This window comes from Apodemus sylvaticus, chromosome 1, assembly GCF_947179515.1.
Source record: "Apodemus sylvaticus chromosome 1, mApoSyl1.1, whole genome shotgun sequence".
NCBI lineage: Eukaryota > Metazoa > Chordata > Mammalia > Rodentia > Muridae > Apodemus > Apodemus sylvaticus.
The window spans coordinates 55707084-55734750 of NC_067472.1; the positions used below are offsets into that span (position 1 = coordinate 55707084).

At 45.6% G+C, this 27667-nt stretch overlaps 1 protein-coding gene across 2 annotated transcripts; it reads left to right on the forward strand.

Annotated features, from left to right (window-relative positions):
• On the forward strand, nucleotides 1-25195 carry Spindoc (spindlin interactor and repressor of chromatin binding). Of its 2 annotated transcripts, none has more exons than XM_052190912.1 (6): nucleotides 1-383; nucleotides 9022-9351; nucleotides 9427-9576; nucleotides 9710-9835; nucleotides 9998-10195; nucleotides 23146-25195. In XM_052190912.1, exons 1-6 carry the CDS (start codon nucleotides 254-256, stop codon nucleotides 23355-23357), a joined length of 1146 nt encoding a protein of 381 aa, XP_052046872.1. In that variant the 5' UTR covers nucleotides 1-253; the 3' UTR covers nucleotides 23358-25195. The 2 variants fall into 2 exon arrangements, with proteins under 2 accessions (XP_052046872.1, XP_052046879.1); XM_052190919.1 differs by having other exon boundaries at nucleotides 23184-23360.
• The last annotated feature ends 2472 nt before the right edge of the window (nucleotides 25196-27667 follow it).

Genomic DNA, 27667 nt, shown 5'->3' on the forward strand with positions numbered 1-27667 from the left:
ACTGCCGGACGGACGCTGACAATGAGCCTCCATAAAAGGGAGCGGCGGGGTTGGGGGCCCCGGATCGAACCCTCCCCGCCCGGGGTCGTGACGCCTTGAAGCCCGTGGCTGGCCGGGCGGCCGGGCGAGCGTCGGGCGAGCTAAGCGGGCCACGGGCCCGGCGTGGTCCGGGGCGGGAGGCGGCCGCCACAAGCGGCGCGCCGAGGTCTGTGCGACCGTCCTCGGTTATCGGGTCTCCCTTCTTCGCCTCGCCATGGCCCTGAGAGCCGAGGGCGCCGCGTCGTTGGACTGCTTCGAGGTGACGCTCAAGTGTGAAGACGGGGATGATGACGAGGAGGCCGTGGTGGTGGCCGTGATCCCGCGGCCCGAGCCGATGCTCCGAGGTGAGGTGGGGGGGACCTCACTTCCGCTTGGTGGTCGGGGACTAGATCTCCAGTTTTTGGTCCCGGGTCCCCAGGCGCCTCCCTGGGCCGGCATCTGCAGCCCCAGAGGGCCCTTCCCGGTCCGGTCCGCTCCGGTCCGCGGCTAGGGCGCCCTCGCTCCTCCCACACCGGGTTTGGAATCCCAGGCCTCTCGGAGCCCCCCTTCCTCCGCCGCCCCTCCCCCGCTCGGGGTCTAGAGCCTTCCATCCACACCAAAGGAGCGCTTGGGTCTTCCGGTTCCCTGAGCCCCCTCGAGCCCAGAGTAGAGGCCGGATTCCCAGTACAGTGGTTTGTGCGCGGCTGTTGTCTCCCGGTTCCGGTCTGTTTTCTAGGCCGAGGGGCGACCAGGCCTCTAGGCCCCAGGCTATTCGCCTGGAGTGATAACGGAGGTGAAGGCTGGCGCGGCTGGCGACCTCCAGAGAGGGGAAATAAGAACCCAGTAAGTAGAACCCTCCTCCCTTCCTCGGTCTTCTAGGCCTTCTGTCTCAGGAGCCACAGGTGTCAATTCTAGAACCCTGCATTTGAATGGAATTGCTAGTAGCACCCAGTTTTGAGAAAAGTGGGACTTGCTGGGGGGTGGGGGGGGGGAGGTAACAAGCCATCTACGTGGAGATTGGTCACTAAAGGAGGTGTCTAAGAGACAATCTGGAACTACATTGCCCTCCCCTCCCTTCCCTTCCTCCTTCCCCAGCCTCTCTGGTCCAAAGGAGAAAACAAAGAGCTACCTTTGTGGAAGACAATTAGTCATGAAAAACGCAAATATTTCCATATGGTGGAATACCTGTTTCCCTTAAGCATGACAGTACCCAAAAACGATTGTGAACGAAGTTGGTCATTGTGCTTCTTTTACTTAACTCTTTTTTGGAGATGGGAGAGAAGGTTAGAAAATTTGGGAGAAAAAAAAAGGCCACATTCCTCTCAATGTTTGGTGCATCGCACAGGTTATTTTTTACTTGTGCTGGTTTATAGAGTGCTTACGAGGATGGCTTCATCACCGTTAGAAGGAATTAGACACCTACAGAGATTCATTCTTCAACTTTACTGGGCAGCTATAAGCCAAGCATTTTTCAGGCAGAGGTGGGAGCCGTAACAGTGGGGAACCGGTAAGTGAAACCCTGCTCTTAACTGTGCGTCCCAGGTCCCAGTGGCAGCCAGCGGGTAAATAGCATGTTAGGTGGCAGTGAGTTCTTTTTTATTTTGTGTGTCTGTGTCAGTTACAGCAAGTATGAAGAGGTCAGGACAACTTTTGGGAGTCAGTTTTGGCACCGTGTAGGGTTAAATTTGTCTCATCAGGTTTGGCAATAAGAGCTTTTACTATGCTATCCCAGCCGGCCCCAGTAATCAGTTCTTTTAGAGACTACAGAAGGGGGATAAAGAGAAATGAGGGTCTAGTTAGAATTTGTTTCTCTTAAGTTGTTAGGAAAAGTGTCTCTAGTAAGAATGGAAGAGAACTTAGAAGACCAAGTGGAAAGATTCTAGAGGCCTCTTGGCCTAGGCACAAGGTTCTAGGAAGATCCGGAGTATCAGAAAGTGGATGAGTTCAAAGTATTATTCTTTGGGCACAGCATAGTGGTGCACATATTTAATTCTGTCACTCAGGAGGCAGAGGCGGGCAGACTTAGGAGTTTCAGGTCATCCTAATCTATATAGTTGTAGGCCAGCCAGGGCTATAGTGAGATAGTGTTTTTAAAAGAAAAAACAAGGTTATTTTATGTATGTATGTATGTATGTATGTATGTATGTATGTATGTCTCAGTTACTTTTCTATTGTGACAAACACCATGACCAGTACAAAGTGTAAACAAAAGGTGTTTGTGGGACTTCCTGGCATAAACCTTTAAATCTTAGCACTTGAGGCCCAGGGACAGCCAGGATTACATAAGAAAACCCAGTCTCAAAACACCAGAGTTAGTTTTTTTTAAGTTGGGTGTTTAGTGTTAGAGTCCATGACCATCATGGCAGTGGGCATGGCAGCAGGTAGGCCTGGTGCTGGGGCAGCAGCCGAGAGCTTAACCTGTTCTACTGCACAAAGGTAGAGAGAGCAGGAGCTAACTGGGGGAGGCAGGGAGAAAGAGCATCTGTGCTAACTGGGAATGGCATTTGGCGTTTAAAAGCTCCAAGCTCCCCCTAGAGATCCGCCACCTCTTATAAACCACACCTTCTAATTCTCCTCAAATAGTTCCACTAACGTGGACCAAGCATTCTTGAGGATCAGTCTTTTGGAGGCCATTCTCATTCAAATTGCCACAGTTTTGTTATTTGAAAGTGGAAGGATTATCTGCCAGTTTACTGAGACAGACTGCTGTGCTGTAGATTTAGAAGATTGGGAATAGGCTTTGAATATTAAGTTCGTTGTCTCTAAGAGGCTCCTGGAGAGTGATTAGCTAAGTAGTTGGATATCTACATCTGGAATTCTCTTGGGTGCCTTGCCAGGGTATAAATCATGAGTTGCCAGGCCTGATGAGCAAGCTTATAATTTGAGTTACTCAGGAGGCTGATGCAGGAGGATCACAAATTCTCTAGCCTGGATACTAGATCTTGTCTCAAAAAGTAAAAAAAGATAAGCCAGAAATAGAGTCCATTGACAAAATGCTCAGCTAGCTCCCAAGGACAAGTGTATGGCCCTTCTTCACCGCAAACCCCCCCCACCCCCCAGCTACCGAAATAAAGTACAGGAGGTATCAGAAGGCAGCAGGTGAGAATTACCCAAAGGAGGCAGCCAACAGGATGAGAGAGCTAAGGTCAGTCCCTTGTCATTGACAGCCTAGTACTGTTGGTGCTTGAGAGTTAGACACATCTGTTGAGGGCCTGAACTGCGCTGTGGAGGAAACTTGCTACAGAGGGGAATGAGATGGTCAGCTTGGGGTTGCAGCTTCTGTCGGGAGTTGAGAAAATAGTCTTCGATGTGACTGAATGCTTTTGAGTAGCAGAAGTCAAGATTGAAAAGGTGATTACATGGAAGAAGTGCTGGCTGGGCTGGTTGACCTTCATGAGCCCTGGTTTAGGAGAATTGGGGGAAGAAGACCAGTTGAAACTTGGGGTCCTGTTACATGGAACCTAGACTGTTCCAGAAGTTCTCTCTTCCTAGGTTCCATTGGTAGGGGAGGAGGTATAGTACTTAGGCTCACAGGCACCTGACAAGACAACTGGGCTGCCTCTGAATAGAGTGTTTCTGCACAGAGGGAACTTTTCTCATCTGTAGAGATCTGAAAACACAAACCAAAGAGGCATAGCCATCACTGCACATACTTCAGGAGCACCCTACAAAAGGAAGGCTGATTGTAAGAGACGGTTGACCTTTGGGAGAGACCTTAACCTATAGACAAATAGGCAGGGCAGCCATTTCCTGCATGCCAGTTCTTTTGGTAACAGTAAGATGATTGATTGTCTTAGGGTTTTACTGCTGTGAAAGACACCATGACCAAGACAACTGTAGACATTTAATTGTAACTAGCTTGCAGGTTCAGAGGTTCAGTCCATTATCACCAAGGTGGGAGCATGGCAGCTTCCAGGCAGGAAAGGTACAGGCAGAGGTATTTTTCACTCCCAAAAGAATATATACTATTGGGCTGGAGAGATGGCTCAGTGTTTAAGAGTACGGACTACTCTTCCAGAGGTCCTGAGTTTAATTCCCAGCAACCACATGGTGGCTCACAACCATCTGTAATGAGATCAGACGCCCTCTTCTGGTGTGTCTGAAGACAGCTACAGTGTACTTATATATTATAATAATAATAAAAAAGAATGTATACTATTGTAGTTAATCTTGGTTGCCATCTGGGAATATGGAACCTCAACTAAAAAGTTGCCTCTGTCAGATTACTTTGTGGGTCTATCTGTAGAGCATCTTCTTTCTTTCTTTTTTGGTTTTTTGAGACAGGGTTTCTCTGTGTGGTCCTGGCTATCCTGGAGCTCACTCTGTAGACCAGGCTGTCCTCAAACTCAGAAATCCACCTGCCTCTGCCTCCCAAGTGCTGGGATTAAAGGTGTGCGCGACCACCGCCTGACTTGTAGTGCATTTTCTTCCTCCTCCTCCTCCTCCTCTTCTTCTTCTTCTTCTTCTTCTTCTTCTTCTTCTTCTTCTTCTTCTTCTTCTTCTTCTTCCTCTTCCTCTTCCTCTTCCTCTTCCTCTTCCTCTTCCTCTTCCTCTTCCTCTTCCTCCTCCTCCTCCTCCTCCTCCTCCTCCTCCTCCTCCTCCTCCTCTTCCTCCTTCTTCTTTTTTTTGGTTTTTGGTTTTGTTTTTTTTCTGAGACAGCGTTTCTCTGTGTAGCCCTGACTGTCCTGGAACTCACTCTATAGACCAGGTTGGCCTCGAACTCAGAAATCCGCCTGCCTCTGCCTCCCAGAGTGCTGGGATTACCACCACTGCCCGGCCTGTTGTGCATTTTCTTGATTGCTAATTGGCCTGAGCTGTGTATAGAAAGGTAGGTGAAAGGAGCTTGGGAGAAAAATATTGAACCCCTTTTCTTTCTCTAGTTTCTGCTTCAAGCTTTGCCTTGGTGTCCCTAGATGATGAATTATAACCTTTAATAAACCCTTTCTTTTCTTATTTGGGGTTCCTATTGCTGTGATGACCATTACCAAGAGCTGTTGCAAAATATTTCCTATCCATTCACACTGAGGCAGTGAGAGGCCAGTGATTAGAGGGGAGAGAGGAGGAGGAGCTAAGAGATGGAGGGGTGGGGAGAGAAGCCTGGAGGCTGCACCAATAGAGCAGGGAAGGTGACATCAGATGGGGTCTGGTGTGCTGAGAAGTTAGAGATATTGGGATAAAACCTTATCGTTGTGATTTGGCATTATGTAATTGGGAGTTTCGTATACATAAATATATTTGGTTAACTACATATATTTTAATCATTTCCCACTACAAAAAGCAACTTGGGGAAATGTAAAAGTACCTTATTTTCTCAGATGAAGGGATGATAGGATCTGTACCCGAGCTGGGCAAATAGATGGCTTGGGCTGAGCCCGAAGCAGTTCTTTCTCTTTTCTATTTATCCGTAGGCTTGGGCCTGGAAGCTTCCAGCCTCTGTTTTCTCAGTTTCTCTGTGCTGTTTGTAAGTTTCTCTTACATCCTCTCCTTTCTATCTGTTCTCATTAGAGTTGAGCATATCCTATCTCTGACTTATCACATCTTTCTCTGCTCCATCACTCTGTGAGCCCCTCAACTAGAGGTCACTTTCAAAAATGGCAATTTCCTTTTCAAATTAACTTTCACTGTTTGGGATTAAAGGTATGTAAGGGTGTGTCTATATTTTAGCCTGAGGGATTAAAGGTGTGTCTTTCTGTTGAATCCATGTTGCTGGATTAAAATTTCTCTGTAATTTCCATCTTTCTGGTTAAGCTAAAAATTGCACACAGTTTAACTTTTGCAACAGAAACAGTTATAGAAACTTAACAGTCTAAATGTCCTTATGAAGGTCTGCTGGTGTGATGATCCTTCATAACTGTAGCCCTCATATCTGTCCTTCAGCAAATGTCCCTTGCACATCCTAAACTTTCCAGTCTACTAATGAATTGATGATCTTCTTTCAGCAAGTTTGTTGAGCTGTCCTCACGTAGGGCGAATCAGCTTTCTTGTTGTCTGTGTTGCTGTCTTTCTGCTTCTTTCCTTGACTCCTGCTTTTCATGTGAGAGCTGCTTTTATTCAGATCATATCTTTATCAATTTTGATAGAATCCATAGTCTTTCACCTATGGAAGTACAGACAAAACCTCTTCCCCAATGCTGCACATTCCCTGATTTCCATTCTGATGTTAAAACACCTTTAACATACACAGGTTGATCTAATTCAGCAGTTTGTTTGGGTTTTTATTAATACAGGGAAGAAAGGATTTGTTTTATTCACAGTTCCATTTACTTTTCAAAAGATCTAAGGGCAGCAACTTGGAGGCCTGAGCTGCTGTAGATGTCATGGGGTGCTGCTTACTGACTTGCTTTCCGTGTTTGTTTAACCTGCTTTCTTATAGAACCAGGACCCCCAACCCAGGGATGGCTCCACCCATTATGGGCTGGGCCTTTCCACATTAAGAGAATGTTCTACTGGCTTGGGTAGTCTGAACCTATGGAAGCATTTTCTCAGTTGAGCTCCTTCTGTTAACTGTGTCAAGTTGACATTAAAAACTAGCCAGCACACTTACCTAGTTGCTTTTGGTTGTGTTTATCACAGCATCAGAACTGAACTTGGGCAGAAATTGTGGAAGCCTTTAGAACTTACCCAGGAAGTGCTCAAGAGTTTAATGAGCTGTAGTAGAAGCTTAAAAAGATAAGAATGCTAAGGAAAGTGCCAGGCATGGGGGTTCAGGAATTTGGGAGGAAGAAGCACAAGGGGAAGAGTTCTAGGGTACTAAAGCTGTAGCTTAGCGGTTAAGAGCACCGACTACGGCTCCAAAGAACCTGAGTTCAACTCCTGGTTCTCCCTTTCCCAAAATTTCTTGCCAGGCGGTGGTGATGCACACTTTTGATCCCAGCACTTGCGAGGTAGAGGCAGGCGGATTTCTGAGTTCGAGGCCAGCCAGGGCTATACAGAGAAACCCTGTCTTGAAAAACCAAAAAGAAAAAGAAAAAAAAGAGTTCTAGGGACAACAAAGGCTATCAGGGAAACCCTGTCCCAGTAGGGAAAATGAGAGAAATGTAACTGATTAAGGGTTGGTTTGTGAACTTTCTGACAGACGTAAAGACTCATATCAGGGCCGTTTGTGGGATATGTTTAAGTTTTAAGAATCTGCAAGTTGGTGGGCTGAAGAGATGGTTCAATAGTTAAGAGCTCATGGCCGCTCACAACTCTCTTCATGCAGTACACACATGCAGGCAAAACACTAATGCACATGACATAAAAATTAATAAAGAAAATATACAAGTGAAACCTTGCTTTGTTGGAAGAATGGATGTTTGTTAGCTGGTACTACAAAAAAAACAGTAATTATTAAAAGACTACCATGAGCCGGGCGGTGGTGGCATACGCCTGTAATCCCAGCACTCTGGGAGGCAGAGGCAGGCGGATTTCTGAGTTCGAGGACAGCCTGGTCTACAGAGTGAGTTCCAGGACAGCCAGGGCTACACAGAGAAACCCTGTCTCCAAAAAGCCAAAAAAATAAATTAATTAATTAAAAAAAAAAAAAAAAAAGACTACCATGGCATCATTGAGATAAATTTTTCTGGAAAGTATTTTCTTAGGGTCAGCACATAAACTGGTGGTCCAGAGGGCACCAGGGCTGCATCTCAAACTGGAAACTGAAAGGAGGGATGTATAAAAGTCATCTCCCCTGTGGTACTGATTCTGAAGGCATGAAGGGATGAATTAATGTTCAATTTTATTGTCATCTTGACAAAAAACTAGTGTCACTTTGGAAGGTGAACCTTAGTTGAGCAGTTGCTTCCATCAGATTGGCCTGTGGGCATATCTGTTGGAAATGGTCCTGATTGATGTGGGAGGGAGAGCCCAGCACACTATAGGTGGCACCATTTTTAGACTGATGTGTCTGGTCTGAGACCAAGCTGGAAAAGGAACATGGTTTTGGTTTGTTTGTTTGCTTTTGTTTTTTGAGACAAAGCTTTTTTGTATAGCCCCGACTGTCCTGGAACTTGCTCTGTAGACCAGGTTGGACCCCAACACAAGAGATCCTCCTGTCTCTGCCTCCCAAGTTCTAGGAGTAAAGGCACGTACACCCCCTTCCAGCTGAGGGAGCATGCATCCAAGCTCCTTCCTTGAGTCTTTCTAATTGGGCTGTGTTAAGTGATCGATTGTAACCTGTAACCCTTTAGCCCCCACAGTTGCTTTAATCTTGGTGTTTTATTACAACAGAAAAAGCAGTTGAAAAAAAAAGTAAACTAGAACAACATAAAAATCAGAGTCTGGTAAAACCCTGTAATATTATCTATAAGAAGGCCGAGGCAGGAGAATTACACGTTTAAGGCCATCCTGGGTAACTAAACATAACCTTAGGTCAGATCCTCTGAGCCCATGTAAGGGTGGATGAATAGAACTTCATCCCACAGCATAGTCCTCTACCTTCCACGTGTACTCCTTGGCACGTGTGTCATGTCCCAACCCCCACCCCACCCCACCCCTCCCCCCTACATTATACATACACCAATTAATACTTTAAAGGCGGGTGGTTAAAGTTATGTCTCAGTTGGTAGAGTGCTTGTGTAGCATACCTGAAGCCCTGGGTTTGATTCCTATCACTTCAAATACCAGGCATGGTGGGAGCAAGAGGATTAGGAATTAAAAATTGACCCTCACTACATAGTAAATTTGAGGCGAGACTGAAGTATGCATTGTGGCCTACAAATTGGATATGGGTAGAGTTGACTATTGGGTGAGGAAACCTAGAAGCCTCACAGGAATGATATCTGCCAGATGATCAAAGAGGTCAAGGCAGGCCTATGATGCCTTTCAGCTCTGGAAACATGGAGTGGGACTCGTGACTAGAGAAGAGGTAAAGGGTGAAAGTGCAGTTTCAGGCACCCTAGCTAACTGTGTGCCTCAGGCTGGTTTGTTAGGATCCGATGGGGAGATGGACCATTGCGCAGGACTCCCCATCCCACACAGCATCACCAGCCCTGGCATCTTCACAGCACATTCCCCTTTCTGCAGTAACCCAACAGGAAAAGACACCGCCGCCTCGGCCTAACCTGCTGGAAGCAGGTATCGATGGCTATGAGGAGCTCAAGCAGCAAGTGTCATGGGAGCAGGAGTTCCTGGTGGGGAACAGCCCAGGAGGCAGTGGACGGGCGCTGTGCATGGTGTGTGGGGCTGAGATCCGGTGCCCGTCAGCAGACACTGCTCGCACACACATTCTGGAGCAGCATCCTCACACCCTGGACCTGAGTCCCTCTGAGAAGAGCAACATCCTGGAAGCCTGGAGTGAAGGGGTTGCCCTTCTGCAAGACGTGCAAGCTGACCAGTCATCCCTGCCCAGTCTAGGTAGTAAGGGTGAGGGCTGAGGGAGAAGTGGGGCCTGTGGGGGCCTTTGAGCTCAGTGGGCTTTTGCCCCCTCAGAGTCAGGCCAGGATGGCCAGCCAGACCCCATCTCCAACCCGGATCCTGCCAGAATGCCAGCAGAGATTGTGGTCCTTTTGGACTCTGAGGACAACCCATCCCTCCCTAAGAGGCTCCGGCCCAGAGGACTCCGCCCCCTTGAGCTGCCTGGTCAGTCAACAGGGAAGCTTTGGCTTAGTGGGACATCCTGTGCTAAGGGGCTGGGCTGGGCAGGTGTTCTCAGGAACCTGAGGTTAAAGAGCAGTACAGTGGCCTTAAAGTGCTAAAGTTTTTTCTTTTGCAGTTGCCCCTGTCATAGAGCAAGGAAATAAAAGGCCCCGTGGTCAGAGATGGAAAGAGTCCCCTGAGGAGGAGCCTGCTAGAAAGAAGAAAAGCAGGCACATGACCAAAAGCCTGGACCCTGACCCAGGTGAGGGGACTCGGGTGCTGAGCCTGGCTGGAACACTGGAGCATGCAGTCCAGAGAAAGTGCACATCAGAGAGCCGCTACATGAACTCAGCTTGGAGCTTAGGGCTTGAGCCTTTGGGGGTCTATGCTCTTCTACTCACACCTGTGCATGGCCTTCTTCCAGACCCCCCGTCTCCTGAGTCACCCACAGAGCCCTTCGCAGCACCAGCTGAAGTCCGACACTTCACCGACGGCAGCTTCCCTCCTGGCTTCGTCCTGCAGCTCTTCTCCCACACACAGCTCAGGACCACTGACAGCAAGGGCTCCTCTAAAGACGGCAGAACAGCAGAGGGCCTGCCCCAGCCACAAAGTCCCTCTTCAGGTGAGCCCTCCTGGGGGCGGCTGGTAAGGAAAGCCGAGTCCCTGGATCACAGCCAGACCCAAATAGAGGTGCCGGATGTTTAGGCCAAGGACAGGGGTTTGAATGTTGAGGAAGCTGGTCTATAAGCAAGCATCTCTGGCGGTGGTCATTAAGTTTTGCTAGGGCTCCCAAAGCTAGGTGCTCAGCTTAGAACATGAGGCGGCTTCCAGCTGCAGCCCTGGAAGGACTTACCTCACCGTGGTGATACAGGGGCCCAGGTGAGGTAAGTACTCAACTATTTAAACAGCTGTGGGGACCATGGGCCAGTAATGAGCATAAAAAGGATATTCCGTAGTACAAGTGAATTTCCGTTGACAGCTGGTGTTTGTGTTTATAACTTGTCCTACTGACTGAGAAACTCTTGAATATAATTCATTTGATCCTTATAAAAATATCTTATAAACCAACATAATCCAACACTTGAAAGTCTGAGACAGCTTTGCCACAGGTTGGAAGTAGAGTAGGCTACAGAGTGAAAACCAATCTTAAAAAACCAAAACCCAAAAAAAGCTCCTTACATGAGCTAGACATGGAGACCAGGGAGATAGATGGCTCATCAGGTGCAGGTACTTGCTGCCAAGGCTGATGACTTGCCTTCAGTCCCCAGCCTTCATGTGGTAGAAGGAGAGAATGGACTATCAAAAGATGTCCTCTGACTGACCTCACGGGTGTGCCACGGCCCACATGCTCCCCTCCCCAAATACATTAACACAAACAAGCGCACACATATTATGATGCTTTTGTTTTCTTTTCTTTTTCTTTTTTGTTTTTTTTTTTTGTTTGTTTGTTTGTTTGTTTGTTGTTTTTTTGGGTTTTTTTGGAGTTTTGAGAAAGGATCTCACTATATAACTTTGACTGCCCTGAAACTCATGTTGTAGACCAAACTGGCTTCAGTCCACTTGAGACCTCCCTGCCTCTGCCTCCTGAGTGCTGGGATTAAAGGCATTTGATACCCTGTCCAACTCTTTAATTAATTTAGTTTTATTTTATAAACTTATTAAAAGATTTATTTATTTATTTATTTATTTATTGGTTTTTTTTCAAGACAGGGTTTCTCTATGTAGCCCTGGCTGTCCTGGAACTCACTCTGTAGACCAGGCTGGCCTTGAACTCAGAAATCCGCCTACCTCTGCCTCCCAAGTGCTGAGATTAAAGGCGTGTGCCACCACCACCCTGCAAAAGATTTATTTTTATAACCAGGTAGTGGTGGCACATGCTTAATCTCAGCACCCCAGAGGCAGAACAGGTGTCTCTCCGTGAGTTCAAGGCCAGCCTACTCTAAAGAGCTGGTTCTAGAACAGCCAAGGCTATACAAAGAAACCCTGCTCAATGATTTTTTTAATTATATTTTAAATTATGGCAAGAGTTTGTGTGTGGATAAGTGCATGAGAGTGCCGGTCCCCGAGGAGGTATTGGAGGCTGGAGGTGCAGGATGCTTGGGAGATGGAATTACAGATGTCTGTGAACCTCCAGTGTACATAACGAGAATCAAACTCATGTACACTTTTAAACACTGAGCCATCTCTACAGCTCCAGGGTCTTTTTGCTAACCTATAAGTCCTGTTACCACAGTAGGGCAATCAAGACTGCTATGTCCTCCAGGGAGCAGAGGCTGAAGCTGGATCCTCACATTGTCTTGTTGAATTCATATTACAACATTTCAGGATAAGCAACTTGTGAATGAAGGATTGGTTGTTGCCAGGGAGCGCTTAGACCCTCATCCCACAAAGTTAGAAATGTGACATTAATGTGCTTTTGGTGCTGGGGCAAGTAAGACAGCTAATAGGCAACTGCAGGCCCCAGACATGGGGCTTGCAAAGAGGAGTTAAGCTTTTGGTATGGATGCAAGCGAACGTCATTTCCCTTGCAGGTCCCCAGTAGTACCCACTTTTACTAGTTTGGTCATGTCTTTCCTCCTTATCAGAAGTCTAAAAAGGAGTGCACTACGTGCCTCTGTTTACCTGACTGGTCTTCACCCTTAGACAGGCCTCACTCATGTACTTGGATCAGGTTTAATGCTTTCAGGATTCAACCTGAGTCATTCCAGTGTTACTTCCTGGGCAGGCATAGCCTCCTCGGACTTGTGTGCTTCTGGGCCTTGATCAGCCTGGGATCTTCTGCCTTCACGTAATTCCCTCATCTTGAGTCTTGGGTGTCCTGTGACCAAACTACCTTGGGTGGTGAGGTGACACAAACTGGAAGGGTCAGGGGACTACAAGTGGTGGCAAAGGGAAAGAATGGGACTGAGGGGGTAGAAGTGTGTCCTGGTATTACCATGATATATGGAGCCTTGTCAGGGCAAAGCCTTTGATAGATAGTTTCTTGTTCTGGGAACCCAGAGGTTTGACAGGACCAAGGTATACAGCTTCCATGTAAGTAAAGTTCCTACCCCGCAAAGAGGAAAGGAGTAAAAATCCTAGATATAGAAATGAGAGAAGCTCACTATTGAGGCTTGCTGATCTAATGGATGTGCATATGAGGCTGCCTGGGAAATTTCTGGAACTTTCCAAGAACCTTGTTTGCAACATGGGGATAAAGGAGTTTACAAAGCAGTAAAGAAAGTAAACTGATCTGTCCGCAAGTCCTTTCAGGGAAGAGGGGTGGTAAAGGGTTTTTACTCTGTTGACCCAGTTTGCATGAAACACAGGCTGGGTAGTGTCTTTGCTCAGCTTCCCAAGTGCTAAGATACAGTTGTAGCCACTGTAGGATACCTGGCTTTTTTTTTTTTTTTTTTTTTTTTTTTTTTTTTTTTTTTTTTTAATTGGGTCTTCTATAGCCCAGGCTGGCTTTAAACTATGTAACCAAGACTGGTATTGAATTCTTGATCCTCCTGTCTCCACTTTCCAAGTGCTAACTCAGGAAGCTGGTCCCCACAGCCACAGGCAAGCTTTCTCCAGGCTGAGCTGAGCAGAGAGTGCAGTGAGAAAGTGAGTGCCTCCGCAGGAAGCCTGAGCCTCAGAAGGCTCCCTGCTTTGTCGCGCTGTCTGTCCTCAGCACCTACAACAGTGTGTGGCGAGGGGGGGGTGTTGTTTGTTTGTTTTAAGATTTATTTATTTATTTATTTTATATATGTGAATACACTGTAGCTGTCTTCTGACACACCAGAAATGAGCATGGGATTCCATTACAGATGGTTGTGAGCCACCATGTGGTTTTTGGGTATTGAACTCAGGACCTCTGGAAGAGCAGTCGCTGCTCTTAAATGCTGAGCCATCTTTCGAGTCTCAATTCAGACTTGGGAGCCAGTTGCTGGGGCAAAAGCCTGCTAGATCAGAGAGAGACAGAGACAGAGAGTATATCCCAAAAGAAAAGCTCTGTCTCCACATTGTTCTAACCCCTTCCCGCAATGAATGTCCCTCCCTTCTACTTCCTGTGTGTCTGTCTATTCTCCTGACTTCTTATTCTATGGTTTTGGTCTTTTTTTTCCTACATTCACTCACTGTCAATTGGTTGCTTGCTCCACCTCTTGACCTATGGTTGGTTTTATTTAATCTTGTTTACAATAAACAGAAAGCTTTTGGACTAAAGGTTTGTGCTAGGGCTGAGCCACACTACTATTAGACAGGTTTTTTTTTTTTTCTTTCTGTAAATAATACAATCTCAGAGTTCAGAGCATGACCCTGCAGCATTTCCCTTTTTGTCTAAATAAAAAGGAAAGAATTTAACTCTAGCACAGTAAAACTGTTTACAGTACTAAGCTATTTTGCCAGGCATTCCACAATGTCCAGTTGATTATATTTGGGAGTCTTAAGATTAAGTATTTTGTATTCAAAAGGTCTGTGAAAATGTTCATGTCAGTGTCCTATGAACTCAGCAGTTTGGATGTCCAGAGCAGTCTGTAATCCGAAGTTGATCTTTGGGTGATGTTTGTCAGCTTAGCAATCCTGGCTAGGTAGAACACAACCGCTAGCCCAAAGGTGACCATTATTTGCAGAACCTAGTGGCAGAAGAGGCAAGGGACAGTTTTGCCCAGTGAGGTGAATTCACCTTTACAGGGCCCCATCACCTTCTTGGAGACTTCAAAGATTACTCTTAGGGATGGTAGCAACTTAAACATTTTAAGCAGATCTCTTTCAGCAGATCTCAGATTTGAGCGTCACAATCCATTAAGTACACAAACTTTGTTTCTAGTTACCTGTTTCAGACTCTAACCTGAAAGCATATACAGGAAGCTAGATCAAATTTTATTTCCAGAATTAGTATTCTTCTGTAACTACTACATAATAATCTTACAGGTTTTGAGATAATATTTATACCTTTAGAAAAGTCAAACAAAAACCAGAAGGTTAAGAGATTAGTGGCCTTTATTTATTTATTTATTTTGTTTTCCTCTCATACCAGGTGGTTGTTCTGATATGAGACAGATTTTAGATTTTCCTTTAACAAGCATTCGTGGGTTTAAAGGAGAGAGCTGTGCTCCAACCCCACAGCTAGCTTTAAGTTTTAAGTGAATTGTGTTCCTGTTGAGGGCAGCAGAGATGGGCAGACATTTGGCCAGTTCACTCTGTCTAGGGACACACTCTCTTTTCTTGTTTGTTTTTTGTTTTCTTGGGGGGGGTTGTTTGTTTTTTGAGACAGGGTTTCTCTGTGTAGCCCTGGCTGTCCTGGGACTCACTTTGTGGACCAGGCTGGCCTCGAACTCAGAAATCCACCTGCCTCTGCCTCCCAGAGTGCTGGGATTGCAGATGTGCGCCACCACCGCCCGGCTCCACAGAAATATTTTATCTTAGCTCCAAATTAATCACTCTCTTAGAGACTTAGAAAACAAATTTGAACTGTAGTAAAACTCAGTCTTCTGATCTGAATTTACTTAAAACATTTTAAATACCTTAACTGTGTTTTTAATACCAAACAACAAAAATATCCTTTTTATCCAAGAAGAAAACTCAAAAGTTAATGTCCAAGATGATATATCTTTTTTTTTAGGATTTATTTATTATATATAAGTACACTAGCTATCTTCAGACACTCCAGAAGAGGGCACCAGATCTCATTACAGATGGTTGTTAGCCACCATCTGTGGTTGCTGAGATTTGAACTCAGGACCTCTGGAAGAGCAGTCAGTGCTCTTAACCACTAAGCCATCTCTCCAGCCCAAAGATGATATATCTTAATATTTGAACTTGAAATTAAAACACGTGGTATAATAAGACCTAGTTTTCATTTCACACTAGTAAAGCAAATATGCCTTTGGTAAATCATTTGAAAATGTTTTTTATTATTTCATTCCTGATCAAATGAAAGGCGTTTGTTAGTCTTTATAAGTTAGTTTGGACTGAATGACCAAGTCACCTATTGAACTATGACCTCTCCTTACTCAGGAACTCTCTCCTGATTGAACCTAATCATTATCAGTCTTGATGATATCCGCAGTTTTTCCTTCTCCTGTGGTAACAAAAACAAAACCTCTTCCCCAATTTAATACATATCCTCGATTCCATTCTGAGGTCAACACATCTTTAAAATATATAGTCCTGTTTACTTCACTTTTTTCCTACTGTCCAGTCTCACTCCATAGCTGTTATGTTCTGCTTATGGACAATCTGTGACTATTCTTGATAATACCTTTAAATATTTTTAAATATTTTCTCAGAAGCATTCTTTATTTTAGGTTTGCTTTTGAGATTGGAGGAATTTTAATCAGTGTTGTCCATTGCTGCAACATGTCCCCATAAATTCATAGCAATTATTAGCCACATAAGGCTTTAGTTTCCCTGTTTGTCTGTCCTTCTGCCCTATACATGAGACCTGTCCTGTACTTTGTTTCACGTGAGATAAAGTTCCAGTCTCCAGAAGCTGAATATTTACCTCCTGAAGAGGCCAATCTGGGTGCCAAGATTTTGGTGAAATTACTGTTACATCTGCTCCTGTGTCTACTAACCCTTTAATTTCATGCCATTTATTTATGTGTTTACCATAGGTCTCTGCTATGAATATAGCAGTTTACCAAAATACTTGTTTTCTTATCTTGCCTGAAGCTGTCTGTCCCTTGATTCATTCCAGAGCAGTTGTTTTTAACAACAGTCATTAAATCTTTTAATTGTTCTGTGCCTAAGTATTATGCCAGGGCAATGGTGGTGCACGCCTTTAATCCTAGCACTTGGGAGGTAGAGGCAGGTGGATTTTTGAGTTCGAGGCCAGCCTGGTCTACAGAGTGAGTTCCAGGACAGCCAGGGCTACACAGAGAAACCCTGTCTCAAAGTAAGCACCCCCCCCCCAAAAAAAAACCAAACCAAAACAAAAAGTATTTTCATTTATAAGTCTAAAGCTTGTATCTTATCAGTCTACTTTTCATATTCATATTTTTCTTTTTCCTGTATCTATATAGTTTTTTCTTTGACAGGGTACAGAAAGCTCCTATAGCTATTAAGGATAAAATATGAAATACTAAGATGATACTAATCAAAATCAGTATCGAGCCAATTTCAGTTAAGTCATTTAGCTTTTTCATTTTTGGCTTCTGTTTTCAAGCTATTTAAAGTAACGCTATAGAGGATCCTAGTGCCTTGTATAATGGTTTTTCCCATCCTTAACTCTCTCCCTGAGGATTTCCCAAATCTGGTGGCTTCTTAGTTTGTCTACAACTGGTGTAATTTTTCTGTTAGTGTTGGATTGCCAAGTGTTGTTTATAACAAAATCTCACATCATTTGGTCTTACCAATTCAGACTTGGGAACCAGTGACTGGGGTAAAAGCTTGCTGAATCAGAGTCAGAGAAAGCACCCAGCTGACCTTCCTTTATAGCCAGCATCCCAAAAGGAAAGTTCTCTCTGTTGTTTCAACACACACACACACACACACTCACTTGACCATCCCTTCCTTGTGAGTCTCTCTGTCTATCCTCCTGACTTCCTCTTTACTCTCGTTTTATTTTGTTTTGTTTTTCCTGTGTCCATTCCCTGTCAACAGGTCGCCTTGCCTCTTATGGTTGACTTTATTTAATCCTGTTTCCAACAAACAGAAATTAAAGGTGTGTGCTAGGGATGAGCGGCAGCACAAGTAGAAACAGTTTTTTCCAATAAATAACCCAATCTTAGGGTTCTCAATGTAATCAAATATCCTGCAACCAACAGTACCTGACATAAAGAAGCTCTTGAGCTGGACATTGTTTTCTGCTCTTACATGTCATTTGAGTCATGTGACATTTCCAAGATTCCTGTAGGTTTTGTGCTTAGTGAGAACTAAAAGAAATGGGCTCCGTCCAGCCTCTGCAAGACGAGTGAGGATTGGGTGGGAAGTGAGAGCTGGAGCTGCCCACTCAGGAAGAGGCCTCTTCCTGGCCCGAGAGGGAAATGGACCAGTTTGTCCCAAAGACTAGTAATCAATTCTCCCAGCTTTCTTTCCTTATTTGTCAAGTCTTTAAAAGCTTTTTGTTTTATTTACTTATGGGAGGGCACGTGCCATGGTGTACGATGGAGATCAGAAGATGCAACAGCCTGCAGGATCCTCCTTCCACTGGGACTCAGTTCAGCTCTGCAATTCAGTGGCTCCCGGCTTGCTTTCTCTGGCTTGAGGGTTCTGGTCTGTCTCACATCAGACTTCGCTCTCCTGCCCTTTTATCTCCATCCATCCATCCTCTGCTCCCTCCTCACCTAGAGGAGTCCCCAGCTTCTGGACCTTAACTAAGTCCTGAGCCTTTTGTAACATCTTGATCATGAAAGTAGTGCATAGCAATAGCAAGCCTTCTGGTTCTGTTGTACAGAAGGAACAATTGTAAACCAGGCATTGGAGTGGTGTGCACCTGTAGTCCCAGCCCCTGCCTATTAGCTCAGGTGCCTGATGCAGCCTGGGCAAAGTAGCTAGACCTCACCTCAAAAGAAAGGCCAGGGCTGGAGAGTTGTCTTGAGGGTAAAAAAAACTTCTTGTACAAACCAGACGTCAGTTTGATGCTTGGTTCTCATTAGGAGAACACTAAGCTGGGTGTGGTGGTGTACAACTTTAATCCCAGCACTTGGGAGGCAGAGGCAGGTGGATCTCTATGAGTTAGAGGCCCGCCTGGTCTACAGAGAGAGTTCCACAACAGGCAGAGTTACATGGAGAAACCCTGCCTTCAGAAACAAACAAACAAAAAAACAAAAAACAAAAACAAACCACCAATTGTGGAAGTTTTCTCTTCCCTACAGTCTCACACCCCATACCATGCTACCTCGCTTCATGCATAGCTCTTCTTCAGAACCACAGGGTTAAAACCCTGAACATCTGCAAATGAAGGTGTGTGCGCACAGGCGTACTGCAGGGCACACTGACACATGTGCTTCCGTGTGACACAGCTTCCATGATGATGTGTTTTCTGTGTCTCGTGTGTGTGTGTGTGTGTGTGTGTGTGTTTAGGAAGGGAGGTTTCAAGGGCAGAGGGGTCAAGGAGATGAGTGGGACTGGGGTGCATCAGGTAAAACTCACAAAGAATGAAAAGTTTAAAAAAGTAAAATAGGGCCGGGCGGTGGTGGCAGAGGCAGGCGGATTTCTGAGTTCGAGGCCAGCCTGGTCTACAGAGTGAGTTCCAGGACAGCCAGGGCTACACAGAGAAACCCTGTCTCAAAAAAACCAAATCCAAAAATTTAAAAAAAAAAAAAAATTTAAATTAAAACCAGAAAAGGTTACTAATGTGGGACACTTGTTTAACATGTCTATAAAATCCCAGTGTGTGTGGTTGTTTTGTCTGCATGTAAGTCTGTATATCATGCATGCCTGAGACCTGCTGACTCTAGAGTAGCGTTTGAATCACCTGCAGAATTACAAATGATTGTGAGCAACCATATAGATGCTGGGAATTGAACCTGAGTCCTTTGCAAGAGTAGCCAGTGCTCTTACAGAGTCTATTTTGTAGGCCGGGCTAACCTTGATCTCTCAGTTCTCTAGCCTCAGCCCTTGAGGCTAAGATTATAAGCATAAATTTCTGTGTCCAGCAAAGATTTTATCTCCAACACTGCAAAAGTAAAGTGCTATGGGATAGAAGCTAAGCCGTGGACATTGCCTTACTTTAGTTCGTATTGCTGTAAAGAGACACCATGACCAAGGCAACTCTTTTGTTTTGTTTTGTTTTGTTTTGTTTTGTTTTGTTTTGTTTTTTGGTTATTCGTTGAGACAGGGTTTCTCTGGCTATCCTGGAACTCAGTCTGTAGACCAGGCTGGCCTCAAACTCAGAAATCCGCCTGCTTCTGCCTCCCAAGTGCTGGGATTAAAGGTGTGCGCCACCACTGCCCAGCTAAGGCAACTCTTAATAAAGGACAGCATCTAATAGGGCTGACTTACAGGTTCAGAGGTTTACTCTTGCATCATCAAAACAAGCATGGCAGCATCCAGGCAGGCATGGTGGGGAGTTTTACTTTTTTTTTTTTTTTTTTTACCAACAAATATATTTTTGGTTAGAATATATGATATAGCCACAATGTAAAGCAATTTAGCAGTTCCTCAAAAAGCTAAACAGTTGTTCTGTGCCCTGGTGATTCTAGACATAGTATATACGAGGAGAAGAGTTGTACATCTTGACCAGAAGGATGCAGGCAGCCAGGAGGAGGGTCTCTTCTGTGCTAGGTGGAACTTGAGCATAAGATCTCAAAGTCTGCTTACACATTGTCACAAGTCCCCAACAAGGCCATACCTCCTCCTAGTGCCACTTCCCATGGGCCAGGTATATTCAACCACTACAGGCTTGTAAGATTTCTTAGCCAGGGTCTCTCACCCAACAGGCTGTAACTTACCATGCTTCTACCAGACACCCACTTACAAGTTGATGCACAGCCCTGTTATGTGGCAAAACTTTTTTTCAGGAGATGCAATGCACAAAAGTCTATCCCTTCCCCCACCCCACCCCCACCCCAGTTAAGGAACCAACAGTAGACCAAAAATATGCATGCCACCAAAGTCCAATGTGGTGAATCAATGAGTTTTATTGTGGTTACTTACAGGAATATGGATGAGGGGTTACTTACAGAAACAGAAATTATTCAAAGACGGCTGCGTTACCAAAGTCATGGGTGACATGTCACTCACAAAGGTAGAAATTTGGTGCACATCACAGCCTATAGACAGCTCCACAGTTGGAGAGTGTTCTTTCAGGTTAGGCTAAGCCTCTTCTGTGCACCCTCTTCCAAGCTGGTTTCTACCTCCTCCAGGCAGTCGGTGTGGTCTCAGGCAGCCGGTGTGGTCTCAGGCAGCTCTTCTGTTGAGTTTTTGAAGCTCAGCTTTACTTCTCTGAGAGCTGCTCTCAGTTTTTATTGTTTTACTCTTGTAGGGAGGGGCTTAGTGAATTTTAGTCAGTTTGGGGGACTTCCTGGAGCTATTTTGAGTTGTTTACCTTCTTGCTTAAGGGTAGAATGTTTCAATCTCAGAGAAAATTGTTACACAAGGCAGTCTCTGTTTTAGTATTTGGGTTCATGTATACCTACAGTAGAAGGCTGGACAGACCCTAGCAAGGGTTAGCTCTTCTCCCATTGCAAAAGCAAATGATTTTCTCCTGTCTTCGGCAATCATCTCTTCCAGATCTTCTAACAGCCTTCACAAAGCTGTTATTTCTTCTTTCTTGACTCCTTTCTCCCTCTGGCTACTGTACCACTTATTCCTAAACTGGAACCTCTGTCAACGGCCTTTACCTGTCTCGGAGTCCATTGGGCTGACTTTATCCACAACATTCTACACTGACGTTTCTTCTTTGTCAACTTCCTTTGCTGCCATAAGGTTAAAGCCAGTGTTTAGACCCCTGTATTCTCTCCCTTCATGTCCACCTCTGTGGTAGTCTGGAGCAGGTTATACAAACCCTTGTAGACCCTCATACCCGACATTTCCCATGTCCCTTTCTTATTTATTCTTGATTGGTGTAGTTGGTAGCACATGTTGTTGTCTGTCATTCCTATTCTAGACTGTAAGCTTACTAGCCCTATGATGAGCCCAGTGGTCATTACACTTCCAACTTCAGCATAGACAGTGTTTATATGTTTTTAGAAGATGACATCTGGGTCCTTAGCTCTACACACCATCTGTGGCGTCAGAGCCTGGCCCCCTTCTTCCTTTCATTAACAACCTCTCTCCTAGCAGCTAGATGTTACCTCTATTTGGTTTGGTGGATTAAAAGCTTGTCAACAGAGTATGACAACAACTAATTGTAATCTCAACACTAGTGAGGCTGAGGCAAGAGGATAGTGAGTTTGGGGGGCCATCCTGGGCTACTGAGTGAACTCCTGTCTCAAAAAAAAAACCTAATAACCCTAGTCCTCAGGAAGCAGACGCAGGCAGATTGCTGTGAGTTTGAGATCTGTTTGTTCTTCATAGCAAGTTTCATGACAGCCAAGGCTTATCAGACTCCCCTTTGCTAGTAACGTGCTGCAGTTACCCTTTCTGTCTCAGACCCCACTTCAGTCCATCTGCAAATCTCCGTTTACTCCTGTTAACTGCCACTATTCTGACATAATGTTCCCTTAACTTTCCTTCAGGAGATGAGAAGAAATTCTGCTTACCCCAGCCAGGTACCAACTCAGACCTTAGTGTTGTGCCTCTGAGCTACTGCCCCCCTGTCTTTACTTTTCATTGTGAGACACGGGGTCTTCCTTAGTTGCCCATACAGACCTTGGACTTTGGGTTACAATTTTCCTTCTCCACCTTCCCATGGGTTGGAGTTAAGAGTGTGTATGTGGTCCACACCTGGTTTGATGAGTCTCTCTATGTGGACTGAACCCAGGCAAGTGCTCTACCACTGCACTTACTATATTCTCAGTTCTGTTTTGTTTTTGAGACAGGGTCTCTTCATAGATTTGGCTGCTGTGAAACTCACTGTGTAGTATCAATAAGCTGGCCTCAAACTCAGAGATTCTTCTGCCTCTGCTTCCCGAGTACTGACATTCAAGGTGTGGGTCACCGTGCTTATCTTGTATTCTCATGCATAATTTTAAACTACAGCAAAAAAACATCAAAATCATACCTATCTTAAATTGTATAGGGGAAAATTTTGTCTTGAAAAAAACATCAGAAATCGTCTGCTTCTCTCATTTCATGCTGGGATTAAAAGCGTCTGTCAGCACTGCCTGGCTTTTTTCCCCTTCTTTTCAGTAGTTGAACTTGAAGTCTTTTTTTCTTTTTTTCTTTCTAAGATCAGACTGGTCTCTTAATTATTTTTATTTAATGTTTATTGGTGTTTGGCTGCATGTGTATCTGTGTAAGGGTATCAGAAACAGAAACTGGAGTTATAGAAAAGTATGAGCTGTCACGTAGGTTCTGGGTGTTGATCTGGAGTCCTCTGGAGGAGCAGCCAGTACCATTAACCAATGGGCCATGGCCTTGAACTCCTGGATGGCCTGCCTCTGCCTCCCAAGTGCTGGGATTGCTTTGCCATATATTACTTGCATGGGCCCCAAAATCAAGGACATTTTTGTGTTTCTACCATGCCCTAGCTGGAGGCCTAGCTTTGCCATTCTCAGTACCTTCACCATGTTCCTAAGATAATTGACTGTGTGAGACATAACAACTCAAAGGATGTGGAACCTGGATGAAGGCCTCAGAGCAAAGCTGGGGCAGGCACTAACTCAGGGTGACTGTGTGCTATATATGCTCCGCCTTATCACTCCGTGCTGTGCAGCCAAAGCCATGTTTAGACTTCTTTGGGCATTCCCTACCGGATCACTTCTATGTGCAGTCTTGAAGATAGAAGTTGGAGAGTGAGTGAATGACATCATGGGCCCTGTGAACCCATATGCTAAATACACAGGGCAGAATCTGCATTTGATGCTTGCTCTGTGCCTAAGGGGCTGTAAGGCCAGACACTCCAGGTTGATTAAGAGAGCCTTGTGCTTTCCTTGGACTTTTCCCAGGACAAGACACTGGGCTTTGGAAAAGAGAAAAGCCCTGTTAGTCTGGTATGGTTTGCAGTTTTGGGGACCGTTGGAAGGTCTGACTGTGCTCTCTGCTCCCATCCCTTCCCAGCCTCCCCTCCGGGGCTTCGTGGGACACTGGATCTCCAGGTTATCCGTGTTCGGATGGAGGAACCACCAGCCGTCAGCCTCTTACAGGACTGGTCCAAGCACCCCCAGGGCAGCAAGCGGGTGGGACCAGGTGACAACCCAGACTGGCCCACAGTTCTGTCAGAATCCAGTGCCACTGTTAAGGGACAACCAGAGGCAGGAAGTAGGGTATAGGTATTCAGTTTTCTAGAGAGGGCGGGGTGGGAAGAAGGAAAGGTGGGCGGGAGGAGGTAGTTATTCCCCATTGGCTTAAATCTCAGATCTGCCCAGCTTGGCCACCTGATAGAGAGTTTTTAAAACCAGGTGCCAGGACAATGTAGAGGGGGGAGGGGAAGATCACTGTCACATCGGGGTACTAGAAAATGCCTGCCCTTGGCCCAGCCTGAGGTAGGCAGAGGTGGCTCTGGTTGTTGGGTGGTAAGGCATTGGGCCTGTGGAGAACACCTTCCCCAATCCTTCGCTGACCTGTCCTCTGACCCCACGCCGCCTCCTTCCTCTAAGCACCCCACCATTCTCCCCTGGCACAGTGCCTTATGCAGAGGTGGTCATGATGGGGTTTGAACTGAGTCCCACTACCTCGGGGGACACCTTTCCTCCCCCACTTCTGGCTCCTACAGCAGGAGGCCTCCATTACCTCTTACCACCTCGTCCCTGCCGAGGGCTCCCGTTACCACCCCTTTTACCTGTTGTCCTGTTGCATCCATTGTCCTGTTGTATATATTGCCTTTGTTGACAATAAATTATTTTTTTTTTTTATTAAAAGTTCTGTGTGGGCTGTCATTGGGGAAAAGGGAGGCTTCTTAGAGCAGCTTGAGGGACAGGAAACTGAACAGTAGTCCCAGGTGGGAGCCAGAGACCCTGTCCAGGGCGGAGCAGCAGTGAGCTCGGGAGAGCTTGCTTGGACTCAGGGCCTGTTCTCACTTGGTGTCAGTCACCTGAGAGACCCATTTTCTTTACTTGACCTACTGACTCACCTGGTAGGCCTCTGTCCAAGCAAAGCTACTATGGGGCTGGGGACACTCATACCCAAAGAGCTCAGAGTTATTAGGGCCTAATCCTGGCCAGCCTGCACAGACACCTCCTCTGTGATGTGATGGTGGCACATCCCTGCTTTTTCAAAGGGCTGTACCCTCCACTACACAATTCACCCCTATTCCCCAGCCTCAACCCAAGTCTGCCTGGGCTCTGCAGATTTTATGTGTCCTGAGCTATCTCTGCATAGACCTAATCTGTGGGCTTTTGCACTTGGGGTGAAAATGAACATCCAATATTGCTTACTCTCAAATCCTAGATTCCATTGTCCTGTTCAGAATCCCCAAGAGGTGTGGTGAGATGAGGCCACCCCACCCACACTGCTCCTGGTAATTATGGAGACTTAAGGAAAGGTAAAGTGGAAGCCCCACCACCATCAGAAAGAGTCAGGGTCTGCTGTACGCTTACTTATGCTACTACTTCTTAGGCCAGAGATCTCCTACTAGACTGCTGAGAATTGAGCCTTTTAAGCCATCTGATATTCTCAGGAGGAGCCCAAGAATGTAGAAGGTCCTTTCCCCAGGGGAAGAGGCAGAAATGAAGTAGATGCAGGAGATAAAGGTTCAGGGTCCCTTGTGTCCAGAATATTCCAGCCATTGTGTGGGCCACAGGACACCTGAGTCTATACCTGTTTCTGCAGGTTGGCACAATTTGTATGCTCCCTAAAAAGAATTTAGATGTAAACTGTCTGAGAGCCCTGTGTTGACATTGCAGGTGGTTTCTGTCCCTGTAATTGTGTGACTTTACATTTATGCCAACTTGTTTTTAAGACGTTGTATCTCTCACAAAGTATTGAGGAAACTCATAAAAGATTGTGTTGTAAAATGATTATCCAAATGCCCCTTTGTTGTTGTATGAACCTGATTTGTCCTAGACTGTGAATTCTGTGGGGCAGGGACCAGATTGCATTGACTTGATATTTCTGGTGCCCTGCATAGGGCTTGGCACATAAGTGTTCAATAAATGTCTGTTAAATGCCATGTTGGTCTCTAGGTGTCCATTCTGTGTGACCTTTTTCTCATATAGTTAATGACTCAATTTTGACTTTTTTTTTCTTTTTGAGATATTCTCAGACTGTTTCAGACTCATGATCATCCTCCTGAGTGCTGGGATTATAGGTGTTCTCCACCATGCACAGCCTAACAGTTCAGTTACAATAGTAAAAAATAGAATTAACACCCTTCGGGGTAAGGGGTTCAGTGTCTTTGAGGTTGTCCTGTACTTAAATCAACTAGCTTCAAATTAAGAGTTCTCATAGCCCTTCCTGGTTGGTTAATTTGATGTAAGAGGCCTGGTAAGATGGCCCATGGCGTACAAATCTACTGACTTGAGTTTCTTCCCTTCCCAGAACTCATGGTGGAAGGAGATGTGTGGAAGGCGTCCTCTGAGCTCTGTGTGCCTAGCACCCCAGCACAGTGGTACTCCCACACATGTACTCAGACACAGGCACACATCTCGGCCCGGTACTCAGGAGGCAGACAGTTCTGAGACCAGCCCAGTCTACAGAGTCTTACAAAGCCAGGGGGCGAGGGAGCTGAAGAGATGGCTTGGCTTATGCTTAAGGATGCTTACAACTGGGAGGTGGTGGTGCACGCCTGTAATCCCAGCACTTGGGAGGCAGAGACAGGTGGATCTCTGAGTCTGAGGCCAGCCTGGTCTAAAGATGACCAAAACTACAGAGAAAAACCCTATCTTTAAGAAAAAAACAAAACAAAAACAAAAAACAATCAATTGAGGGCTGGAGAGATGTCTCAGTAGTTAAGAGCACTAACTGCTCTTCCAGAGGTCCTGAGTTCAGTTCCCAGTAACCACAAATATGGTTCCCAACCATCTGTAATGGGATCCGATGCCCTCTTCTGGTGTGTCTGAAGAGAGCAACAGTATATTCATGTACATTAAATAAATAAATCTTAAAATAAAAAAAAGTGCTGCTTTTTAACTTTGGCACTCATATCGAGTGGTCCTCTGTGCCCATAACTCAAGCGCTAGGGATCCAACACTCTTGGCCGCTGCATACACAAGACAGACAGAAATAAAAGTGATTTTTAAAATTGAAAAACAGGGCTAGAGAGATGACTCTGGTTAATTGAAAGCACTTGCTACTCCTCCCAAGGATCTGAGTTTGACGCCTGGTACCACATCAGGTGGTTCACAGCCACCTGTAAGTCCAGCTCTGCGGTGACCTGATGGCCTTCTGGTCTCCTGAGCACTTGCATGGTATACATATACTTACACGCCACTTTCTGGGCGTGGCTGTGAAGTCTTCCATAATGCAAGGATGTTGCTACCTTGCTTGCTGAGTTTATCATGGCGTATGCTACCCAGACTTTGAGTAGTGTGGGAGTGTCTGTTCTTTCAGACCTGGGATGGACTGCCCTGCTGGCAAGTGGCCTCCCCTGGAAAACTGGAGAGAGTGAGGCTAAAGGACCCCAGCTGTGTGATTGACAGTTCTAGTGTCCTGTCAGTCACAGCTGCCTTGGCTAAGCTACTGTCTTTCTCTGCCATTTCTCAGTTCTGAGTTCTAGCGGGGGTCCATAGCTAGCCCAGGCTGGCCTCAAACTTGTTTACCAGCTCTCCTGCCTTCACTGCTGAGATTGCAGATTGAGTCTGTACACCTGGCCCTTAAATTCTTACCAGCCACTCCTAAATAATAAAGATGTTGACTGCTAAATAATCTTTCTTCAAAAAATTTTAATGTGTATAAATGTTTTGTTTTCATGTATGTTTCTGTACTACATACATGCTTGGTATGTGAGGAAACCAGGAGAGGATATCAGATCTGGAGTTAAAGAGAGTTGTGAGCTGATGTGGGTGGGAGAGAGACTGAACCCAGGAATTCTGTTAGACTGGTCAGTGCTCTTATCCAGTGAGCATGCTTCCAGACCCTAGACAATGTTTCTTTAGACACAGCCTGGAAGGTAATAAGAGTGACTGATGTTTCTCTCTCTATTCTCTGTGTCAAGGACACTACTGCACAGAATAACCAGCAAGCAGGTTTAGCCTGGAGAAGAGTAAATTTTAGAATTAGCCCCAGGAGGTCAACAAAGGGGAAAAGAGGAAATGGAAAGGGGGGGGGGGGAAGGCGCTCAGCAGGAGGCTTTCCTGCCCTTTGTCCAGCCACAACCCTGCCTTCTCCTCCCACCCAGACTTCCCCAGGTAGGGGAGGCAGAGTTCACCTACCTCAGTCTGGAGCGCCACTTCACAGTCTGATGTGATTGGCTAGGAAGTGCAAAGAGGAAGAGGAAATGCTTGCCTAGTTTTGTTAAGGAGAACTTTAATCCCAGTACTGGGGAGGTGGAGACAGGTAGGTCTACATAGTGAGTCCAGACCAGCCAAGGCTATGTAATGAGACTGTCTCCAAAAATAAATTTTTCTCACAGAAGATAGGACTGGAATGGGAGAGAGTCTCTGAAGGGCTTTTAAATTCCCTGTGTCCACCAACTCTTTGGAAA

Coding starts and splice junctions, on each gene's coding strand:
- Spindoc (XM_052190912.1), top strand. CDS start 254: ATGGCCCTGAGAGCCGAGGGCGCCGCGTCGTTGGACTGCTTCGAGGTG. Junction 9,577..9,709: donor CCGCCCCCTTGAGCTGCCTG/GTCAGTCAACAG, acceptor TTTCTTTTGCAG/TTGCCCCTGTCATAGAGCAA. Junction 9,836..9,997: donor AAGCCTGGACCCTGACCCAG/GTGAGGGGACTC, acceptor GCCTTCTTCCAG/ACCCCCCGTCTCCTGAGTCA.